A 19,581-nucleotide genomic window follows, 5' to 3' on the forward strand; every position below is an offset into this window, starting at 1 on the left:
ACATCTTTACATCTTCCCTTCAAAAAGATCTTGTGTACTGAGTGGATTTTTTTGTTTATTTTCTGTGGAAAAATCCTTACCCGGGTTTCCTCTAGGATGGTGCTGTGGGAGAATTTTGGAATAACTGGAAATGGATCAGCTTCACAGTTTTTCCCCACTGTTTCTCAACTGTTTCAATATTCTTGGAATTACCCTCAAATGTGCCCTAGAACACTGCTGTGAAAGGATCAGTCAGAGGAACATCCTGAAAAGAAAAAACCACCTCCAGCAGCAGCCAGCATGATCACATTTCTGTTCTTACCTGGTCTCCAGGTGCTCCTGCCAGAGCTCCCAATGGCCATTGCCATTCCTAAACAAGAGCTATGGAAGACATTCCTGCTCTCCATGAGGGTGAGGAGGCAGTTTGGGATGTTCTTTGCTGTGGAATCTGACAACAGACTGTAAAATCATCTTTGTGGTCCCTTCCATGCCAAACCACCCAGTGCTTCCATAGTAGGATCAGCACCTATCCCAGTTCCATTCCAGAAACATCCTCCCACTAACCCAGAACTTCCCTTTTTCTGCATCTCATCAGGGATGTGCTGCCCAGTGCCCTGGGCAGGGGACGCCTCAGCATTCTCTGGGATGTCTCAGCATTCCCGGGATGCCGTTCCCCGCCGATCCCGCGGCTCGGCGCCTCCCGGGCTGCAGCACCGGGCGCTCCCGGTCCCAGCCGGTTCCGCTGTCCCGGGGGCGCCCCAGGCTTTAACCCGCCCGGACCCGGCGGGGCCGTGACCCCTCGGGCAGAAATCCCACTGATCCCTCTATTTCTCCCTTAAAGGCACAGGGTCGCAGCATATCCTGAGCCGGAAGCGACCCACATCGAGTCCAAATCCCGGCCTCGCGCAGGACACCCCGAGAATTCCACCCTTTGCCCGAGAGCCTTGTCCAGACCCAAACTCTTCCCCAAAGATCCTGAAAACGCAGCGGGGCTGGGGGAAGGATGACGACGGAGGGTTTTTTATCTCTGTCTCGTTATACGATCGTTCTATAGAACCGCTGTGTATCGCTACAGGTAATCCTACGACCCGTGTGTCCCTTACATCTCACTGTACATCGTTACACGTCGCCTTCACGGCGGCCGCTCCAGTGACCGACGGAAGCCCCGCCTGACCCCCCACTCCCATTCCCGCAGTCAGACCAGGTCTCCGTCCCGGCTCCACCCCTGGATTCCCGCGGCAGTATCCGGTGCCTCGTTCCATAAAGCAAATTGTCCACAGTAACACAGAGCCAGCCCGAGCTGGTCCCTCCGGTGAGCACCGATCACCTCATTCTTATCCCAACTGTGCATTCTCTCCCCTGCACATTCATTCAGATTTTACCCCGAAATGTTCATTTTGGCCCGTAGAGAATCCGCCCCAGAGCGGCGCCCCGGGTCCCGCTCGGCCGAGGCAGCTCCGGTGCCCCGTGCCCGCAACTCCCGCTGCTGCCGCCTTCCCGCTCCGTGCCCCGGGACGGGACAGCGATCCCCGTGCTGGGACACCCAACCCCGTGCCGGGACACCCATCCCTGTGCCGGGACACCCATCCCGGTGCCGGGACACCCAATCCTGTGCCGGGACACCCATCCCGGTGCCGGGACACACATCCTCGTGCCGGGACACCCATCCCCGTGCCGGATACCCATCCCCGTGCCGGGACACCCATCCCCGTGCCGGGACACTCATCCCCGTGCCGGGACACCCAACCCCGTGCCGGGACACCCAACCCCGTGCCGGGACACCCATCCCCGTGCCGGGACACCCATCCCCGTGCCGGGACACCCAACCCCGTGCCGGGACACCCATCCCCGTGCCGGGACACCCATCCCCGTGCCGGGACACCCAATCCTGTGCCGGGACACCCATCCCGGTGCCGGGACACACATCCTCGTGCCGGGACACCCATCCCCGTGCCGGGACACCCATCCCCGTGCCGGGACACCCAACCCCGTGCCGGGACACCCATCCCCGTGCCGGGACACCCATCCCCGTGCCGGGACACCCAATCCTGTGCCGGGACACCCATCCCGGTGCCGGGACACACATCCTCGTGCCGGGACACCCATCCCTGTGCCGGCCATAGCATAGGGTTTAAATGTTTCTAAAATCATGGGAACTGTATACAATAGATTCAAGGGAGGTGGGAAGAAAGGTTGGGCCTGGATAGGCCTGGGAAGGGAACCAAAACTACGTAGGCCCTGGAAACAAAGGTTTAGGTTTTGTCTTCACTAGATCATGTACAGAAGAAACTGCACCTGCATAATCATCATATGATATGATTGTTAAATATAATGATTGTTTGGTACTTGAATATGATTATTGTTTAAAAATCAAGAGAAACGATGTTCGGGGGGCCTAATGAAAACTACAAGAATTCATACAATAGAACAATATGGGTTTAATAATTAATATGTAGTGATATAACGAAAGAGTATAAAAACGTGGTCCATTTCGAATCCATGTCAGAGTCAGATTTGGGTCTGTACCCTGTACCCCTGATTCCCAGAGCTCTTCAATAAAAGCACTTGGATATAATCATTCTGTGATTATGCGTTTCAACGCTAACACCGGGACACCCATTCTGTGTACCGGGACACCCATCCCCGTGCCGGGACACCGATCCGCCGCGGCTTCCGCCGCCCGCCGGGGCTGTCCCCGTTCCCCGCCGGGGCTGTCCCCGTTCCCCGCCGGGGCTGTCCCCGTTCCCCGCTCACCTCCGAGCCCGGCGCAGCCGCCCCCGGTGCCCCCGGCCCGGCCCCGCTGCTCCCCGAGCTCCGCCACAGTGTTCCTGAATTTGGTCCCAGAAAAAAACTCGGGTTTTATTTCTGAGCTCGGACTCGCAGGACTTGCCCTAACCTTCTCCCGGGGAGCCCCCAGTGTGATGTGGGGACAGCCGGAGCCCCGGCGGTGTCGGGCCGTGTAGTGAGCCGCACGGGGGGACCCTCCGAGCGGGCCCGGCCCCGTGTGGGGCTCCAGCGAGGGCGGGGGGCGCCGGGCTCCGGCCCTCTGGGCTTTATTCTCCCGTGCCCCGAGCCCCGCGGATGCGGGGGAAAGAGGGACAGGGGGTAGAACAGGGAGGGAATAGGGGAGAATGAGAAGGAGAGGGAGAAAGGGGAGGGGGAGACAGGAAAGAGGGAATAAGGGCGGGAGGAAGGACGGGTAGAGGGAGGCACAGGAGAGGACCCCGAGGCCCCCATGCCTCACCTGGGCCCCTCCGGAGGAACCCAGCCCGGCCGCTGCCCCCCGCACCGAGCGCCGAAGCCCGCAAGCCCTCTCACTGACCCAGCGCCTTTTCCACCTCCTTTGTCCCAGACAGGGAAACACCGGCTGCTCCTCTGGGCAAGGGAAAGGCACCTGTGCTATTCCCAAAAACATCCCACCTGGAATTAGTGCCCTGAGAGCCCAGTCCAGGCCTCCCAGGGACTGGGGGTCACCCAGAAGGTTTTTACCTGCATAAAATGAAAATGACAATACCGGGTCAGTGCATTTTCAGCAGGATTGGACACTCCTGGCCAAGGTGACCAGTGCATGGAAGTTGGACCAATGACAATCCAGGGGGAATTTAAGTTGGATTCTTGCAGATTTCGTTGTGCAGAAGTTCCACATCTTTTCGGCACCTCTTCTTTAAATGTTTCCCTGCTGGAGGAGGTCAATTACTCTTTTTAATGACCAGATTGCCAGAGGCAGGGAAAACCAGGCAGCATTCCCTGAGCATCTCCATCACTTCCATGTGCACCTGCAACAAGGGGCCGATGGGCAGGAGCCAGCCCAGGACAGGCTCAGAGATGAGCCTTCCAACCCAACCCATTCCATGATGATTCCATGATCTCTCCCTGCATTAATTTTGCATCGTTTCCTCTCAAATTTAGATGATTGGTTAAAGGAAAAAGAAAAAAATTAAAATTATTCCCAGAATAAAAAGGGGAGCATCAAACATACAAGAATCATTCGTACATCCATCAAATCATTATTAATTGGAAGCCCATTCCTTCATCCTCGTTTTGCCTTCCTGTAAATTCTTATGATCCCACAGTTTGTAGGTGTATTTCCCTCCCCAAAAAAGGGATGGAAACGTGCTGATGCATTAGGGAAAGGATTTTGTTTTGTTTTGTTTTGTTTTGTTTGTTATTCCAAGGAATGACAAGCAGAGAGATAGCCTTAGATACTGTGGATGAACACCCTCACAATTCTCTCTCTCCAAACCCTACCCAGATGGGGCTGGGAATGCCGGATGGAGCCGGGTGTGCCTCTAATTGCAGAGCGTGCCTTTAATCCCCGGCTAAGCCAGCTCAGCCGTGAGAGCCTGTCCCAGCGCGGGGACGGGACAGGTCTCGGCGCATCCCAGCGCCCAGGTGCATCAGTCCCCCACTTGTTCCGCACCCTCCAGCTCAGTGTCTGGCCATCCCAGATCACTGATCCCGTTGCAGCAGGATCTCTCCCTCCTCTCCCGTGCCCATAATCTGCCCGCAGTGATGGGGTCCTGTGGCTAATTGCAGGCAAATGTGGCAACCACGTCTGGCTGAGCAACTCCCTGCAGGTGGCGGCGACATGTGACCTACTTGTCACCGGAATCATCCTGCCTGCTCAGAGAGCCCTGAGCTCTTCTGGCAGCTGGAGCCAGCTGATCCCTGCCATGTCCTTTGAGGAAGCAGAACTAGGGAAGCTGAGGATGCTGTGAGCTGGAAGCACTGCCAGGAGAGGCCTCGCATCCCAGAGCAGTGTGAGGGAGAAGGGAGCTGTCTGGGAAGCACTGGGTAAGCAGCAGGAGGAAGGGGTGTCCTTTCCATTTGGCCCTGGTGATGCTCCCTTGGGAGTTTTTGACTTCCAGAGCTGGAGTTTTGCTGGGCTGTGCACCTGGGAATCAGGCCTGTCTGGGTGAGGGCCCTGGTGCGTGTTTTCTGGGCAGGGCTGCGTGTGAGGGCTGTGCATGGAGAGAGGTAGAAAGGGACACGGGAAACCTTCTCCTGCCTGAGCAAAGCATGGAGAGAGGATCACCAGGTGAAATCCTGTGCCTGGAACAGCAGGAATAGGGACTGAGATGACGCCAGCTCTGGGTTGTGCCGCTCCTTTTCACTTGCTCTGCTGTGATTTTTCCTCATTATCACAAACCACCTTTTTTTCTGCCATTCTTTTTCTTGAGCAAGTAACGCCAAGCGCAGCATTCTGTGGATGAACGGATCCCTCAGGCTCCAACCCTGCCCTTTGGGGAGGCAGACCCAGCTTTGGAGGCTCTACTCTGCCACATGCAGTGTGACAGCAGCCTGCTGCCCCCTTCCTCAGGGGAGTCTCCTGCCTTCCCCCTGCGTGTCCCCCCGGCTGTGTCGCTGTGGCAGGTGCAGGAAGCAGTGTCTGCCTGCCTGGGCAGCATTTGGTGAGGGCAAAGGGCCTGTGAGTGCTGGTGCTGCACTAGCCAGGGCCTGCCTGCTGTGCAAAACCTTATTAGAGAGCAGAAAAGGCTTTATTTCAGGCTGGAAGTCATCGAGCCTGTTCAGGCAGATGTTTATTTCTTCTGCTCCCTGGAATGAGGTCATTATGGCCAGCAAAGTTCTGTGCTTCCCCAAAGCTGGGCAAACTGCTCTGGTACTTTCTCAGGCTCCCTGGGCAGCACTCTGTAAAATACAGGCAGCGTACAACTGGTTTCACAAGGAATTTCTGTTTAGCCTACTTACTAAAGTGCTCCAAAGGGAATCTGAGGTGTTTGTATTCCATGATTCTTGAGAAGAAGTCACTGTTTATGCTGGCAGGTTTCCGAATAAGGAGGAAAAAAAGATATTTGTGGATCAAATTCTTGCTCTTAAGCTCTTATACTTCTTACCTCTTGGATGAGTCCTGTGCTCTGACACCAATCTTCCCACAGAGCACCACCCAGAGCCCTTCCAGCCTTTGGGAGCCTGAGGTGACATGGAAAGGAAGGATCACCTAATTTTTTTTTTTTCTTTTTAATACCTCTGGCATAAGAGTTGCTTTAACTCTCACTGTTTTTCCTGCTACAGAGAAGAATTCTGGAATTAGGGTTTTTTTGGACACTACCATTTGCTGCTTTCTGCTGGAAAGCAGGGAATCTTATTCCAACTAGGGAAAAACACAAGTTAAACTTTTTCACTTCACAAAAACGTCTGCTCCTAGAAAGGGAAAAAGAATGCCTCTGTAGCCCTAAAATTAGGTATATTTACACCAAAACAAATTTAAGATGCTTCAGCTGCAACAGTCTTTTCCACATAAATATCTTTAAATCATCTTCTTTTTTTGTTACTGTTAGAGGAACAGAATAAATAACAGCACCTGTGTATTTTAAAATTAGGTTGTTAATAAAATCCTGGTACATTTACATAAATGACAACATTAATGTACAATTGAACAAAGCATTGTAATATTACAGCAACAAAAGAGGACCTACATATTTGTACAGATTAGCTGGTGCAGCTACTTGAAAATACTTTCCAAAATAAAGCCTTCTGTGGCATTTCTCAGTGATAATTTTGACCCCCCTGTATGGCTTTCTGTAATAAATAGGGTTATTGGAGCTGGTGATGTTCAGCAGATGTGTACCTAAAGCACAAAGGGAGTGTGCCCTGACCAACCTGTCTGTCAGCTGACTAAAAATCCTTATCCATGCATGCAATTTGCCTCTGTGTAAATCCTTTAGGAACAAGGCCATGTCAGATTTTGATGGATTTGCTGGGAGATGCTGGTGATTCCTTCTCCTTCCCTTTATCCAAACTGTGTCTGTGTTGGGCTTTGGAGCCTGGGCCCAGCTGGGCCTCCTCCTTCCACTGTTTTTAGATACAATGGGAATAAATTGTTGAATTTCTAATAAGGAATAAATAGTTCTCCACTGAAAACTTGGTTTCCTCTTGTTCACCCATCTATAACAAATGGAAGTGTCCTGGCAAATGGTTTTTGGTGGGTGCTTAGCAAAGCTCAGTGGGAATAGCTGGAGGTCTTTACTTAATCCCAACCAACTCCAGAGAGAGAACAAACCATGGAGCTGGACGTTCTTTGGAGGCCAGGGGAGGCTTTTATTGCTATTTTTGCAACTGGGCAGGTTTTCTGCCTAGTGCCAGCTCCTGCTACACCTGAGCCTTCTACAAAGTATCTTTTGTGATGTCAGGTCTCACAGGTAATATTCAGAAAAAGGCTTTCGAGGTGAAAGTGACTGACTGAACTATCAGACTTGGACAACAAAAAAGGTAGACAGTCATTTTCTTTCTCCTCAAAACAGATCTATATGAACAACTGGCACAATGAAACTGTATTTAAAAACACTCAAACCCCCAACTCTCCCCTCCCTGCCCCAGCTCAGCTCTTCATACTAGGCTTAAAGAGTGAGTAATTTCAGTGTTAGTATTAGTTTCTACTCAGCTTTGAACATACAAAACCTCTCTCTCAAGGTGCAAACAGTTTTGGGGGAAGTTTCTGTCGGTCTGTTGCAATGCACAGACGCTGGTACTACTGAGGGGAAGTACTTTGTGTGCAGACAGATGGCTCGTGGGGTGGGCTTTAGGATCAGGAAACTCCTTCTAGGCAGCCTTTTTACAGGGAAAACATCTGTGTGGATGAACTTATACCCATGTATTAGTGCTGGGCTTAGTTCAATTGCCTCTTTCTCCACAGCCCGGCGCCGTGCTCGTGGAAAGGGCAGCACCGATCTCTGCAGTTCAGGTTCTCCCCTCGCACCCTCGGCTGGTGTTTGGGCTGTGGCAGTGTTGTTTGTGTGACAGCGTTGTTCCTGTGGCAGCAGCAGCAGCAGCAGCACAGAGAAGCCAGCACCAGGGGGTGCCTGTTCCAGGGCACTTTCAGGAAGATGCAGAAGGCAAACAGCCCCAGCGACACCTCCACCACGGTTTGCCAGCGCCGGTCCTGCCTCACACCCTGGACGTGACATACACAGAGTGCAGGCGGCCAGCCAGGGCTGCCTGCAGGTCCCTCAGAGGGTCCAGGCCCTGCACTTTGCTGTTCCTGCCGTAGATGAGCTGCTTAAACGAGTCCTGCTCCAGCAGGGAGCTCATGTGCTTGAGGAAGAAGCCCTCGCAGAAAGAGGCCAGTTCTGGTGCATTGTGAATCTGAGGAAGACAGCAGGATTATTAACCCCTTCTGTATTGTCATACACCTAAATGACATCCCTGGGCATCTCATTCCTAATGCTTTTCTCGTTTTTATCTCTCAGAAAACATTAAAAGACAGGAGTAACAGTGGAAAAGCACTGAAGGCAGGACTTTGATCATTTTACCCAGCACTTTTTGCAGGCACAGGCGTGAGCAAGGAGACATTCAGGCTTTTTTAATTCCTTCCCCTGCTGGCCTGCTGTTGGCAGGGCTGCTGGCCTGCACTCCAGGCCCTTTCCCTTCCCGCACCAGAGCAGCTGGCTGATGAGGTGGCCAAGGTACCAGTTTGGCTGAGCCACAACACACAACAACGCTGCTGTGCTGGCAGATGGCGAGCAGGGCTTGGGACAATCAGGACATGGGTCACAGGACGGGAGCCTCGTCCCCACAACGAGGGGCTGAACGCAGGAGAACAGCCATACTGCACTCCTGAACCACCACGAGGTGATTTCTGGCCGGGATTTGGCCCCTTTTGTTTCAGGATCAGTAACGAGAACAACGTAACTCAAGCTTAATATTAAAAAGCCCGGTGCAAACACAGCCGCTTCCTGGGAATTTTGTGCAAATGGTAATTTAAGGTAAAGCACATAATGGCCACTAGGGAATGCTGTTTCCCCTTTCTACCACTGCACACTGTTAAATTTCAGGTCTGAAAGAAACCAGCCCAATGTGAGAGAAATTGAAAAGCATCAGTGGGACACAACAGACACAGTAAAAAAAAAAAAAAAATCATTACCAGCCCTCTGTGCAGTTTTCTCCTTGTTAAGGGATCTGATCCTGCAAAATTCCAGGAAGGGCAAAGTATTTCTCTGACTTAGGTTATTTGCTGCAGAGGTGCATATCTGTCACACAACAGACTTTATGCTCCTTTTGGAGCTGAAAAGAATATTTTCTAGCAGCAGGGGTGCTAGGAAAGGGTTTATTTTGTAGTTGCTGTGCTGTGATCAATTGCCCCCGCTGCTCCCAGGATTTGAATCCCTCAGGATTTGCTGATGTTGCTGTATCAGCCTGCTAAGACAGCTCTGCCCTAGTCTGCAGGGATCCCCCATCCATTTCATCCATGATTGCTTCAGACAAGAAAATGCATCGGGGTTGTGCAGGACTTTCCAGCCTGGAGCTGAGAATCATCTCACTCGTGTTGTGGCTGTGGGGGGAGTTACCTGCAGGGAGGGTGCCTACGTGGGGTTTTTAGTTACGACCAGAAGCACATAGGCTGCTCACTGGGATTCTCAGACTGGGGGGGGAGGGGGTTTGGATCTACCTTTGCATATTTATAGATGTTGACAGAGTTGTCCATGCTGATGGTCTGGGCACAGAGGATTTCACAGTGTCTCTGGAGGCCGTCCAGCTGGAACAGGCTGGCAGCCGACAGCAGCTATGGGGACAAGAGAGAGGCTATTTGAGATCATGAGGCTTCAAAGGCCTGGGCAAGGCAAGTAGGATGGATGGTTTCCCCTCTGAAGAGTCTCTGACTGCCTGTTTTAATGGCCAAATCCTCAGGAAACAGCAAAAAGGCCGCTCCATGCTGAAGTGACAGACTGACACATTTCCCCTCCTAGCAAAAGCTCCTCCCACAAGCATATCTGCGCTCCTTTCTGTCACCACGACACAGAAACAGCAAGCAGTGATGTTTTGAAACCTTTAAGCTCATTTCCAAGCACTAAGTACGCTCCTGGACTGAATGGAAGCCTGCTGTTAGCTCCTGGATTTTGCCTTTCAACTCTGTTTAATGCCCCAGCGCACTTGGCAAGACTTGGAAGAAAAAGCTTTCTCACCTCTAAGATATCAGTGGTGGGAATTTCCATGGATTCTGTCCCTCCGTAATATAAATACTGCATCAGCATCTGGAATGGGAAGAAGGCCAGGCATGAAATTATCACTGCAGTCACAAGGGGCTGTTTGTTGATGGCTGTGCTCCCCTTCCTGAGCAGACGGGAATCGTGTCCCGTGCCGGCTCTCACCTCCACTGGTGGCTTTTTGTTCACTCCCTAGCATGGCAAATCTATTGCTTTCTAACAGCCCTTTTCTCTCCTGAGCCCTGAAAAGGGCCCTGCGGGGGACTTTGGGCTGAGGGTGACAGTGTGTCTCCGAGCAACAGCACTGTCCCTGTCTGGGATCTGGGCGGGTGAAGCCTGGCTCAGAGCCGCCAGCAAGCCCAGCCTCAGAGTCCCGGGGACCTCCCAGCCACTTACCTCCCCTGCTGGGCTTCTAATCAGCTTCCAGCCCCTCACCAGGCCCGGAGGAAAAGACATTAATTGTTTGCAGGGAGAGCAAGAGGCAGCTCCTGCTCTTTGATCTGCATGTGCCCACCCCCAGCCCAAGCAGTGTCAGGGGAGGGAATGGATCTGGTGTTGGAACAGAAGTGTCCTGGGTGCTGTGTGGGGCTGGCAAGCTCTGCTTGCCATCCCTGACAGGGCTGGGAACAGAACTAAACTGCTCCCTATAAGATTGCCTTATTTGTATAACAGAGTTGCATGAGAGCAAAGCTCTTCCCAGCAGAGCCTTGAGCAGGACACGCATCTCTGGTGGCTCAGCATCCTTCACTCTACCTGAGCCTGCCTCTCCTTAACCCATCTGACTGTATTTACCATCAAATTGTGAAATACCTCACTGTTTCAATTCTTTCTGATTTGTCTCTCTCCACTTAAGAACAAGTTTATCTTTAGAAACCTTTTGATGTACAAATCCTGTTAAGGAAGCTTGTTTCAATACTCAGTTAAATTTTCTTCTCTGTTGTGGCTTGACGTGCAAAATTTGGATGTCACCTATCCAACCCAAAACTTGTACAGCTCCTTACAAGCAGAACAAAGATGTTCTCATGGTCAACTCAGTTCCCTCTAGTGTGATAACAGCACTGCTGACCAACAGATCAGGTTTGTTTGCTTATAAAAAGAGAAAAAAGAGCCTCAACCCTTTGGTGAAACAGCTACGTGACCTATTCACATCTTCCTGTTCCTCCACTGAATATGGAAATGTCATAAAAGCAAAGTAGAATTCTCAGTTCTGAGCCATTCTTGACAGGGACACCACTGAGTTCTGATCATCTGATTTGAATTAGTATGAAGCCTGGCAATACACCTACTATAAATAAATAAATAACATTTTGCTTAGCAAAGCATGAAAACATTGTGTTAGAAGTATAAAACTACTTTTCAGTAGAAGACTAGTTTCTCCTGCTTTATGGAAGAGTCAGCTGCCTAGGAAGAAAGCAAGAATATAGACTGGAGGATTCTGTTTTAAGGCAGGAACTTTGGAAAAAGGGTATTTCAAAAAACTCCTGAAATTCAGATCTGTTGAAGGCTATTCCATTTCTACCTGTAATATTATCTAATTATGGTATTACTTATTATCTACTTATGATATCACTACTTGGGTTTGTCTTACCTTCCAAGTAGATGAGAAGATGAAAAAAAATAAAGAAAAAGTGGAATTGAGTCCCATACCTTGAAAATGTTGTATTTCATATCGCTGATTTCAACGGTCTTGCTGCCGTGGCCATCGTGCTCTGTTTTATTGGTCATTAGTGTCTTGAACCTGGGAATAGTTTTAAAGAGATTTAATTAAAAATATTCAATTTAACTGTATTAGTGTGTCACACACTCATCACAAACTACAAGGGGAAAGCAAAGATCCCTCCCAGTTCTTTACATGCTGAAAATCAAAATATTTCCTTCAACTTAATGATGATTAGTTCAGGGACAATTTCAAACTGTTAATTCTCTGGATCTGATCTAATCCCACCCTGTGATAGGTGGGAAACCCTGTCACTATGCCAAGAACAGAGGAAGAGGCTGCTAACTGCAAGTGCACCAGGCCAGTGTGAGATTCCAGGAAAGCTGGAGCAAGTGCAGCTCTCTCTGAAAACTCTGGGAGAAGGAATGGGAAGGCAGGGAATGGCTGCATATATACACTCCAACTACCCCACATGATTTCAGGGATAATCATGGCTGGATTCATGTGCCCCTGGTTAGTATCTCACCTGTTAGATGCAGTAACCAGCAGGACTTTGTGTGCATAGAAGAGCTTTCCTTCCACTAAGAAAGTTACATCAGACATTTCTTTATTGTTCAGAAAGTGAGGATCTGTCGGTGAAAGGGACAAAAAAAGAAGTGACTTTTTTTTTTCTTTTTTTTTTTTTTTAAACTGTGCATGCTTCTCAGGAAAAAAAATCCAAACAAACAAATAATAATAATAAAAAAATCACCCAGCAGCAATCAGAAGCTCACTGCTCAGGTGAGCACCTTACCCAGCCGAGCTGGAAGAGTCTTTCGGATTTCGGGAATGCTGGGAATGGGGCTGCTGCCATAGCAGTGGGTGAAGATGGATGCAAGCTGCTGGTTGATGGAATCGTTCTGTGAGGAGGATGGAACAGGGATCAGCAACTCGACATCGAGCAGATTCCAAATGTGCTGTAAGGGCTCACTCAGGGCTTACAGCAAGTGCACCCTACAGGAGTAACCTCCCCACAGACAGACAAGCCTTGAATTAAGGCTGAACTACAATATCCATGGAGTTATGGAAGTATAAAGAGCTGTAGAGTTTCCCCCAGGTGTGTGGTTGAGGACTGTCTGGGGGCTGTTTATGAATTTAGATAAATGCTTCCAGGGCCATCTCCATGCCATAACTTCTAGGGACTTCTCCCAGCCATTCCTTTGTTCCTGTTGTGCACAACAACAACAAAACCCCAGAACACTCAGCTCTGACAGAGTTATAAAACTCTGACTTACTTTGCTGGTTTTGAGGATGTCAAACATGAGCGGCAGCCCCTCACTGACCAGCTCCTCGTTGTAATCCTCCTCTTTGATGGTAACAAACTCCCGCAGCAGGGTCTGCACCACGGAGTAGCGGGACTGGGAGAAGGTTGTCCGCAGGGACTCGATCCACACGTGGAGCTTCCAGGGCACTCCTGCAGCCACAGGAAAAAAGGACAGTGAAAGATGATTTCCTGAAGTGCCTCTGAGGAGATTATCCTGCTCCCATTACTAACACTTGGCAGCACCGAAGTAGCTCTACCTACATCCTAGCAGCAGACAGATTTTATCTTGATATTAAAGGTGACTGAACTGGGTCACTGAGAGATCAAGTGACAAAGGATTGGCACCGGGATCATAAATTGGAAATTTCTGCTGATTTTTAAGGATCAGAGATTCCCTGTTTTGTTCTGAGCTTCACGGTTAGTCAGAACCACAAAATAAATTCAAACTGAAGTTGTAAGGATACGTAATGCCACACAACTGTGGTGTGAGGTCTTTTCTCCTGGTTACACACAAGCTTCAAAGCTTTTCTCTCTCCTACCTGGAGATCGGGTTTGTTCCTTCACCTTAAATCATCGACAAACACTAAATTTTAGGTGCCAGTATCTGACAGGGAGGGAGAGATGCCCCTTGCTTTTGATATGTGGGAACAGAGGATCTAGCCAAGAGTGAGGGACATCCCAGAGCAGCAGGAATAAAAACAAGAACACCAAGAAACAAACAAACAAAAAACCTTGTGAGGAGCCTTAAACACTTTCAAAATTTAGAGTAGATAGCTTTGCAGTTGGAGTTCTTGTTCTTCTAAGTGACAGGGGCAGAAAAGGAAGGTTTCTATGCCTTATGTGCACAATGCTCAGGAGGAAGGGCTCACCCAGTGCCCTGAGCTCCATGGTGATGTCCACGTAGCCATGCTCGGCGCTGTAGTACATGGCCTCCTGCAGAGCTTTCATCCGTGTCTTGCACAGCCGGACCTGCCCCTCGCTGGAGCTGCCCTGGCTGGAGGTGTCACTCTCCACGCCCTCGGCCAGGATCTCCTCCAGGGACAGCACATCCCCCTTCACCTGTTGGGGCTGGGTCAGGAGCTTGCGCAGGACGTTCCTGAGCAGGGACGAGAGGTTTCACTTACTAACAAATGGAATTTCAACAACTCAGACAGGACTGTGGGGGTTTGAGGTTAGGGATCCAGCTCAGTAAACAATAATTTCCTTCCCAAAGCCATCTGGCACTGTGGGGCAGCATGGAAACCACTTGTCCTTCCCTGCCCCAAAGCCTAGAAACTGGTGCCCCACAGCAAGGGCAAAAAACGTGGCCTGTACTCTTCACATGGTGGGTTTGTTTGGAATTTCACACGGCAGTTGCAAGAAAGAGACTTTCTTGTTTGTGTCTTGTTTGGGGAGTTTGCATCACTGGTGTCCCTCAGCCAGCTGGGGACAGCTGCTCCAGACATTCCCCAGCCCAGCAGGGCCACCCAGCACTCACTGTGCTGCTGCACTGCCACCAGCCGATGCTCTCCTTGCACCCACACCACTCCCTGGGGCTAAATCCAGCTGATCTAAGGACCCAGCTTCAGGATCACCCCAATCCTATGGCAGAACAAGCCTTGAATCTCACTAACCTTTTTTTCTGGGAACACAGAGATTTCTGAAGGAGTTTGCAAGCAATGTCTTATTTCTGAACAACTACCCTGAAAGCAGGGTTGGGGAGCCCAGGCTGGCTGGTTTAATGATTCACCTCTTGGCCGGCCATCCAAAAAACAGAGATGCAGACACTCAGGCACTGCTGTGGATTATTTTTGCCACCTCAACTTGATTAGATTCCATCTCAGAACATGAACTAGGATCTCATAACCTACCCTTAGGTGAGACTTGGTCTGCTGACATAGGGGCCTAAAACCAGCTCACTCTCAGTGCTGCAGAGCCAGACCAGCAAGTGTAAGAATAAGAAATAGCAAACAAAGTTCTTTGTTCTTTGCTGTCAGGAGAGTCTTAACCCCATCTGCTGAACTGCACACACAGGGGTTGGGGTCACAAGCCCACACAGGACACACAGCAACACCTAGAGTGCAAAAAAACCCTGTGCTGAGCAGGAACAGAGCACTACCTGTGGCCGTGAGCTGCTGAGTGGCTGAAGCAGTTCATGTCCTCGTGGAGTGATGATGACATCCCGTTGACTTCCAGCATGCTCAGGAGCGGATCGGCACCCCTGCTGAGCAGCAAGCTGACCAGCTCGTAATTCCCTGGGGAAAAAGGACAAGGACATCAGGATGGTTCCCTCTTTGGAGCACAAAAGTGTAAAACACAGGACTGGCCGCAAGCAGGACTCCCTGGCTCCATTCCCATTAGATGGAGTAGGGAGTGGTGGCAGGAGATCCAGCACTGGGTGTCACTGCAAGGGCAGGAGGCCTTTTTATCCCTCCCATAAAGCCTGGAGCAGAGCAAGCCAGCCACTCATCTTCATAAAAGCACAAAAATAACAGAGCAAGAAACAAAAGGAAAAAATCTAAAACCACTTTGAGGTGAAAAGTGTCAAAAAACAAGGCCAGCGCAGACTCATTCACAGAATGCTCAACTCCTGACAGTCTGCTAGAAGAAATGCAGATTTTTAACCTGCATTTAATAAACTAATAAACCAAATTTCTTTATATGACAGTTACTTTTCCCCAGGCTGAATGGAAACTTGTTAATTTTTCACATCTGGGTGCTGCTTAGGCCCACAGACATGCCCGGACTAGACAGGGGCTGGTTTATGTTCCTTGACAGTGCTTTGTGAAGGAGCTGGTGCCATCAGCTCTGCTGTGGGGGCTCTGGGGAGGAGTCAAGCACGGGACAAGTTGGAAAATATATACTTGGGGCCCATGAGGCTGGTGGCAGGAAGAGATGGAGAGTGCTGAGGTCACAGGGAGCTCACCTGCAGCTGAGGCCAGCTGGAGCGGGGTCTCGGCGTAGTTGTCCTCCCCAGTGTTCACGGCAGACCCCTCCACATGGGCACCAGCATCTAGGAGCAGCTGCAGGGGGCACAGCAGAGACAGGGAGTTGGGAAAAGAGCAATTCAGAAGGACAAAACAGCCAGGGCTGGGTGTCAGAAAGGAGAACCAGTGGGTTCAGAGTGAGGAGGGCATGCACACAAAGGGCCCGTCTGGAGAGCACCACCTCCTTTTTTAATCTCCTTTATAGTTCGTGGCTGTGCAATTGGAATCTCCCAACTCCAAAGGGCTCTGCAGTCACAGAAGTCCATCTTAGCTCCATGCTGTGCACAGGAAGCAGCAGGGTGGTTCCCCCAGGGAACTACCAGGCTGGTCATACCTCATGGAGCCTGTGTAGGGAGGCCTGGCAGCTGCAGGGATTTGTCACACAGAACTTGCTTTCACTGAACTGCTGTGAGGCAGAGAGCCCCCTTCCAGGTGAAAGGGAGAAGATTACAGGGTGATGGGGATGTTTTATGGCCAGGTGGGGCTGGCAGAAGGCTCTGGAGCACCCAGAGCAGTGCTGGCAGGGGCAGGCAGGCAGGATCAGCCCTCTGTGTATTCCATGCTTCCATGATTGTGGACACTGCAGTACACAACAGGAGCTCTGATACACTTGGCTTCATCTCCTGGGAGAATCAAACTCGTATCTTACACATAAATTAAGGCTGTCCAACCTCTGGAATACCAAAGGCTGCCTGGGCAGTTTGCCAGGTGGAATCTAATCTTTATAATTATGTACAAATGTACACAAACAAAAGATGAGTGTGTGCAGCCTCCATTTACTTACATATTTTTTTTAATTATTCCTTCCCTTTGAGTAGAAGGTAAATTAAATTCAACAGCAACTGATTGTCTGATGATCAGTTTTTCATCCCCCTGGAAGTTTGGGTAGCACTTATGGGGCTCCACCCCATCCTGCTGCCCCCTGTGATAATTCCACAGAAAAGGGAGTAGGGAGGATGCCACAGGCTCAAATCCCACAACAGCTTGAGTCTTCTTCATGCAATTCTCAAGGATTATGAAGGAAGTTACAGATGATTTGCTGCCATTAGAGCAGAAATCAGCACATACTGGATTTCTGCACATGTAAATTTATAAACCAATCAATATCTAATGTTATAAAGCTCCTGATCAAACAGCCAACCTATAACCACTCCTTGTGAAGCACTAATTTATTTAAAACCAAAGAAATGATTGTGCAGCACTGTTTTGGAAGCAGCGAGCCTCGGAGCAATACACAAACCAAAGAAAAATTTGGAAACACGCTGGGTTTTATTATCAAGGCCTCGCTAGGAATTATGTCACTGTTTTCATTCTCCTGGTTTTAAACAACACACAGCTTTTTCACTGGTTTTTAGGAGGCTCAGGAAGGCTGAGGAGCGAGGGCTCACAGTGCTGCATTTCAGTCCCCTGGAAGGATTCCTGGCCGGAATCTTACCTGGACCACGGAGATGTGTCCGTGCAACACCGCAAAGGTAAGGGCAGTCCAGTGGCGGCTGTCGGGATGCACCGAGGGGTATCGTGGGGAGGCACTGGGCACCTGGAGAAGGGAAGCAGGCACTCATTACCCACAGCAGCCTGCCTGCCTTCATCCCCTGCCTTGTACAGAACTGGCTTCTTCCTGCGGGAGTGACAAGCCCAGGGGATGGGCACTTGGGCCACTCAGAGAACACTGCCACCACCACTCACTCTGCCCCACCCCCAGGACTTTTAAATGGGCTCGCTGGTTTTTCCCTGTAGCAGCTCCTTCCCTCCCCATCCCTGTGCCCATCAGACTTGCCAGTACCCATCTTAACTGGAGCCACTGAGTGCTCCAAGAGGTTTTGAAGGTTTTCTCCCCCCTCCCAAATCCCTGAAACAACGGTTTCTGAGAGGAATGCCTTGCTTGAAGCTTCCAGGACTGAAGCCTTCAGTTGCTAGGAGAGATTCAAGAACTCCTCCTGTTAGTTTACAGATGGATAATTATGGGCAGAGGGATACTCACTGGTATATCTAAATTTGCTCCAGCATCTATAAGCATTTGGACCATGGCTTCATCTCCAGCAGCACAGGCATACATGAGGGGGGTCATCCCCTTCAGAAAGGAAACGAAAAATAAGAACAAAGTTATCTTTTTATCTCTATCAGCAGTGACAGTGTAATGGGCACAGCGAATTTGAATCTTCACGTACAAAGTGTCTTTAGGGACAGCATAAATATGTTTATAAAGGATTTTTGATTTCCATGCAGAGTGGGCACAACTGAGATTGGAAAATGACCTGGACAAAATATCACTGGACAAGGCTGAAAGAACACAAAAAGGATCACTGAAAACCCTAGCCCTGTATTGTCCACAATTCTTCAGCTTTCCCAAGGCTGCCAACAAAGAAATGCCATTTCTTGGCTCATTTGTAGCTAAATGAACTGAAGGCAGAAAGCAACACAAAAATACAGAAGATGAATTTATTTGGCAACTTCTCCCCATTGCTAAAATCCTATTTGCCTCAATATTTCAGCATTTCAATCCCATAAATCTCCCTCTCTCTACTTAACCAGCAAACCATGACAGCTCAGAGATGAATTATGAGAAAAATGAGCCTTACTTATGGAGTTCATTCCTGAAGTAGCCAAGGATAGAAAGGAAATGGCCTGGTAAAATCCATTCCTGCTCACATCCCACAGCTTTCCTGCCCCTTCTCCCCTTAATTATTACAGGCATTTGAATTTTTTACAGGCAGCATCTCCGCTGCTCAGTGTGCAATAACAGAGCTTCATCCTTAATGGGAGCTGTGCTGTAAAATGGAATTACATCTCTCACACAGGAGTTCTGCTCTTGCCTCTGCAAAGGTTTCTTTTCAAAGCAGCCACAACTCCCCACCTTCCTGCTTTGGGGCACTTCCATTCATGAAGATATTTCTGGGTGAGATTCTCTCTGGGTGAGATATTTTGGCTTTTGTGGGGCTTAGGAGGCTCCACACTCATTACAGACAAATAAACAGAGAATTCAAAATGCAGGTCTGCAGGCAAAAGTCCCAGTCAGGGTTCTAAAGCTTGTATAAACTTATGTTGTCCTTTTTAAAATTTTTAACGTTAGTTTTGTGCTCTCTGCTTGCTCCTTGCAAAGGGAAGGAGAGATTGTTTTCCTGAACATCTCCAATCCTCTGAAACCAGAGTGCTTCTTGGTCCCCATCAGAACTGAACACAGGGTCCTGCTCCAAACTCACATTTCTGAGGGGATATTCTGAGTTCTTTTCCACAGATTTCCATGTAAACAGATGGACAAGTGGGTCCGAACACCCTGGACATGCTCACACCCTGGGAGTGGTCAAAATCCAAACCTGGATTTAAAGCCTTTGTATTAAATTATTCAGCAGTTCTGTCATGCCTAAGTCAGTTTTTTCAAGTCTGAGCATCTGGCTTTGTCTTACTCTTTTCCAAAAGGAGCAAATCAAGCTGGTGGCAAAGTCCAGCTTTGGTTTCCTACACCAGCTATGGCAAAGTTCATTCCCAAAACTTGGATTTAACTCTGCCTGGAGTTGGCAGTGCCATGCAGGCACTTGCCTGGACACAAAGCTGAGTTCCTCCAGAGTCAAGTGAATTTCCAAGCAACAATGTCTCCAGAGGGAGCCTGTCCTGCCCTTTTTGTTGGTGCCAAAACGCTCTCTGAGGGGCAAACAGGACAGAGCTGCCCTGCTCACAACAGGGTTGGCAAGAGAATCACAGGACAAGACATCAGTGAGTGACACCAGAAACTCCTCA

General features: G+C 49.7%; 1 protein-coding gene across 1 annotated transcript in view; it reads right to left on the reverse strand.

The window, feature by feature from the left end:
- Positions 1-6,304: 6,304 nt before the first annotated feature.
- Positions 6,305-19,581, reverse strand: part of ABTB2 (ankyrin repeat and BTB domain containing 2) — a 111,248-nt gene continuing 97,971 nt past the window's right edge. Inside the window, exons 6-17 of the mRNA XM_066187294.1 lie at positions 17,828-17,917; positions 17,282-17,383; positions 15,786-15,882; positions 14,979-15,114; positions 13,750-13,976; positions 12,852-13,030; positions 12,371-12,476; positions 12,104-12,206; positions 11,568-11,658; positions 9,900-9,968; positions 9,386-9,499; positions 6,305-8,082 (exon numbers count right to left, since the gene is read on the reverse strand). Coding sequence (XP_066043391.1) covers positions 7,885-8,082; positions 9,386-9,499; positions 9,900-9,968; positions 11,568-11,658; positions 12,104-12,206; positions 12,371-12,476; positions 12,852-13,030; positions 13,750-13,976; positions 14,979-15,114; positions 15,786-15,882; positions 17,282-17,383; positions 17,828-17,917 — 1,512 coding nt within the window. The 3' untranslated portion in view covers positions 6,305-7,884. The remainder of the gene's footprint in view (positions 8,083-9,385; positions 9,500-9,899; positions 9,969-11,567; positions 11,659-12,103; positions 12,207-12,370; positions 12,477-12,851; positions 13,031-13,749; positions 13,977-14,978; positions 15,115-15,785; positions 15,883-17,281; positions 17,384-17,827; positions 17,918-19,581) is intronic.

Source organism: Chamaea fasciata, unplaced genomic scaffold (assembly GCF_029207755.1).
Source record: "Chamaea fasciata isolate MVZ Bird 193981 ecotype frontalis unplaced genomic scaffold, bChaFas1.0.hap1 SCAF_7, whole genome shotgun sequence".
NCBI classification, from domain to species: Eukaryota; Metazoa; Chordata; class Aves; order Passeriformes; family Sylviidae; genus Chamaea; species Chamaea fasciata.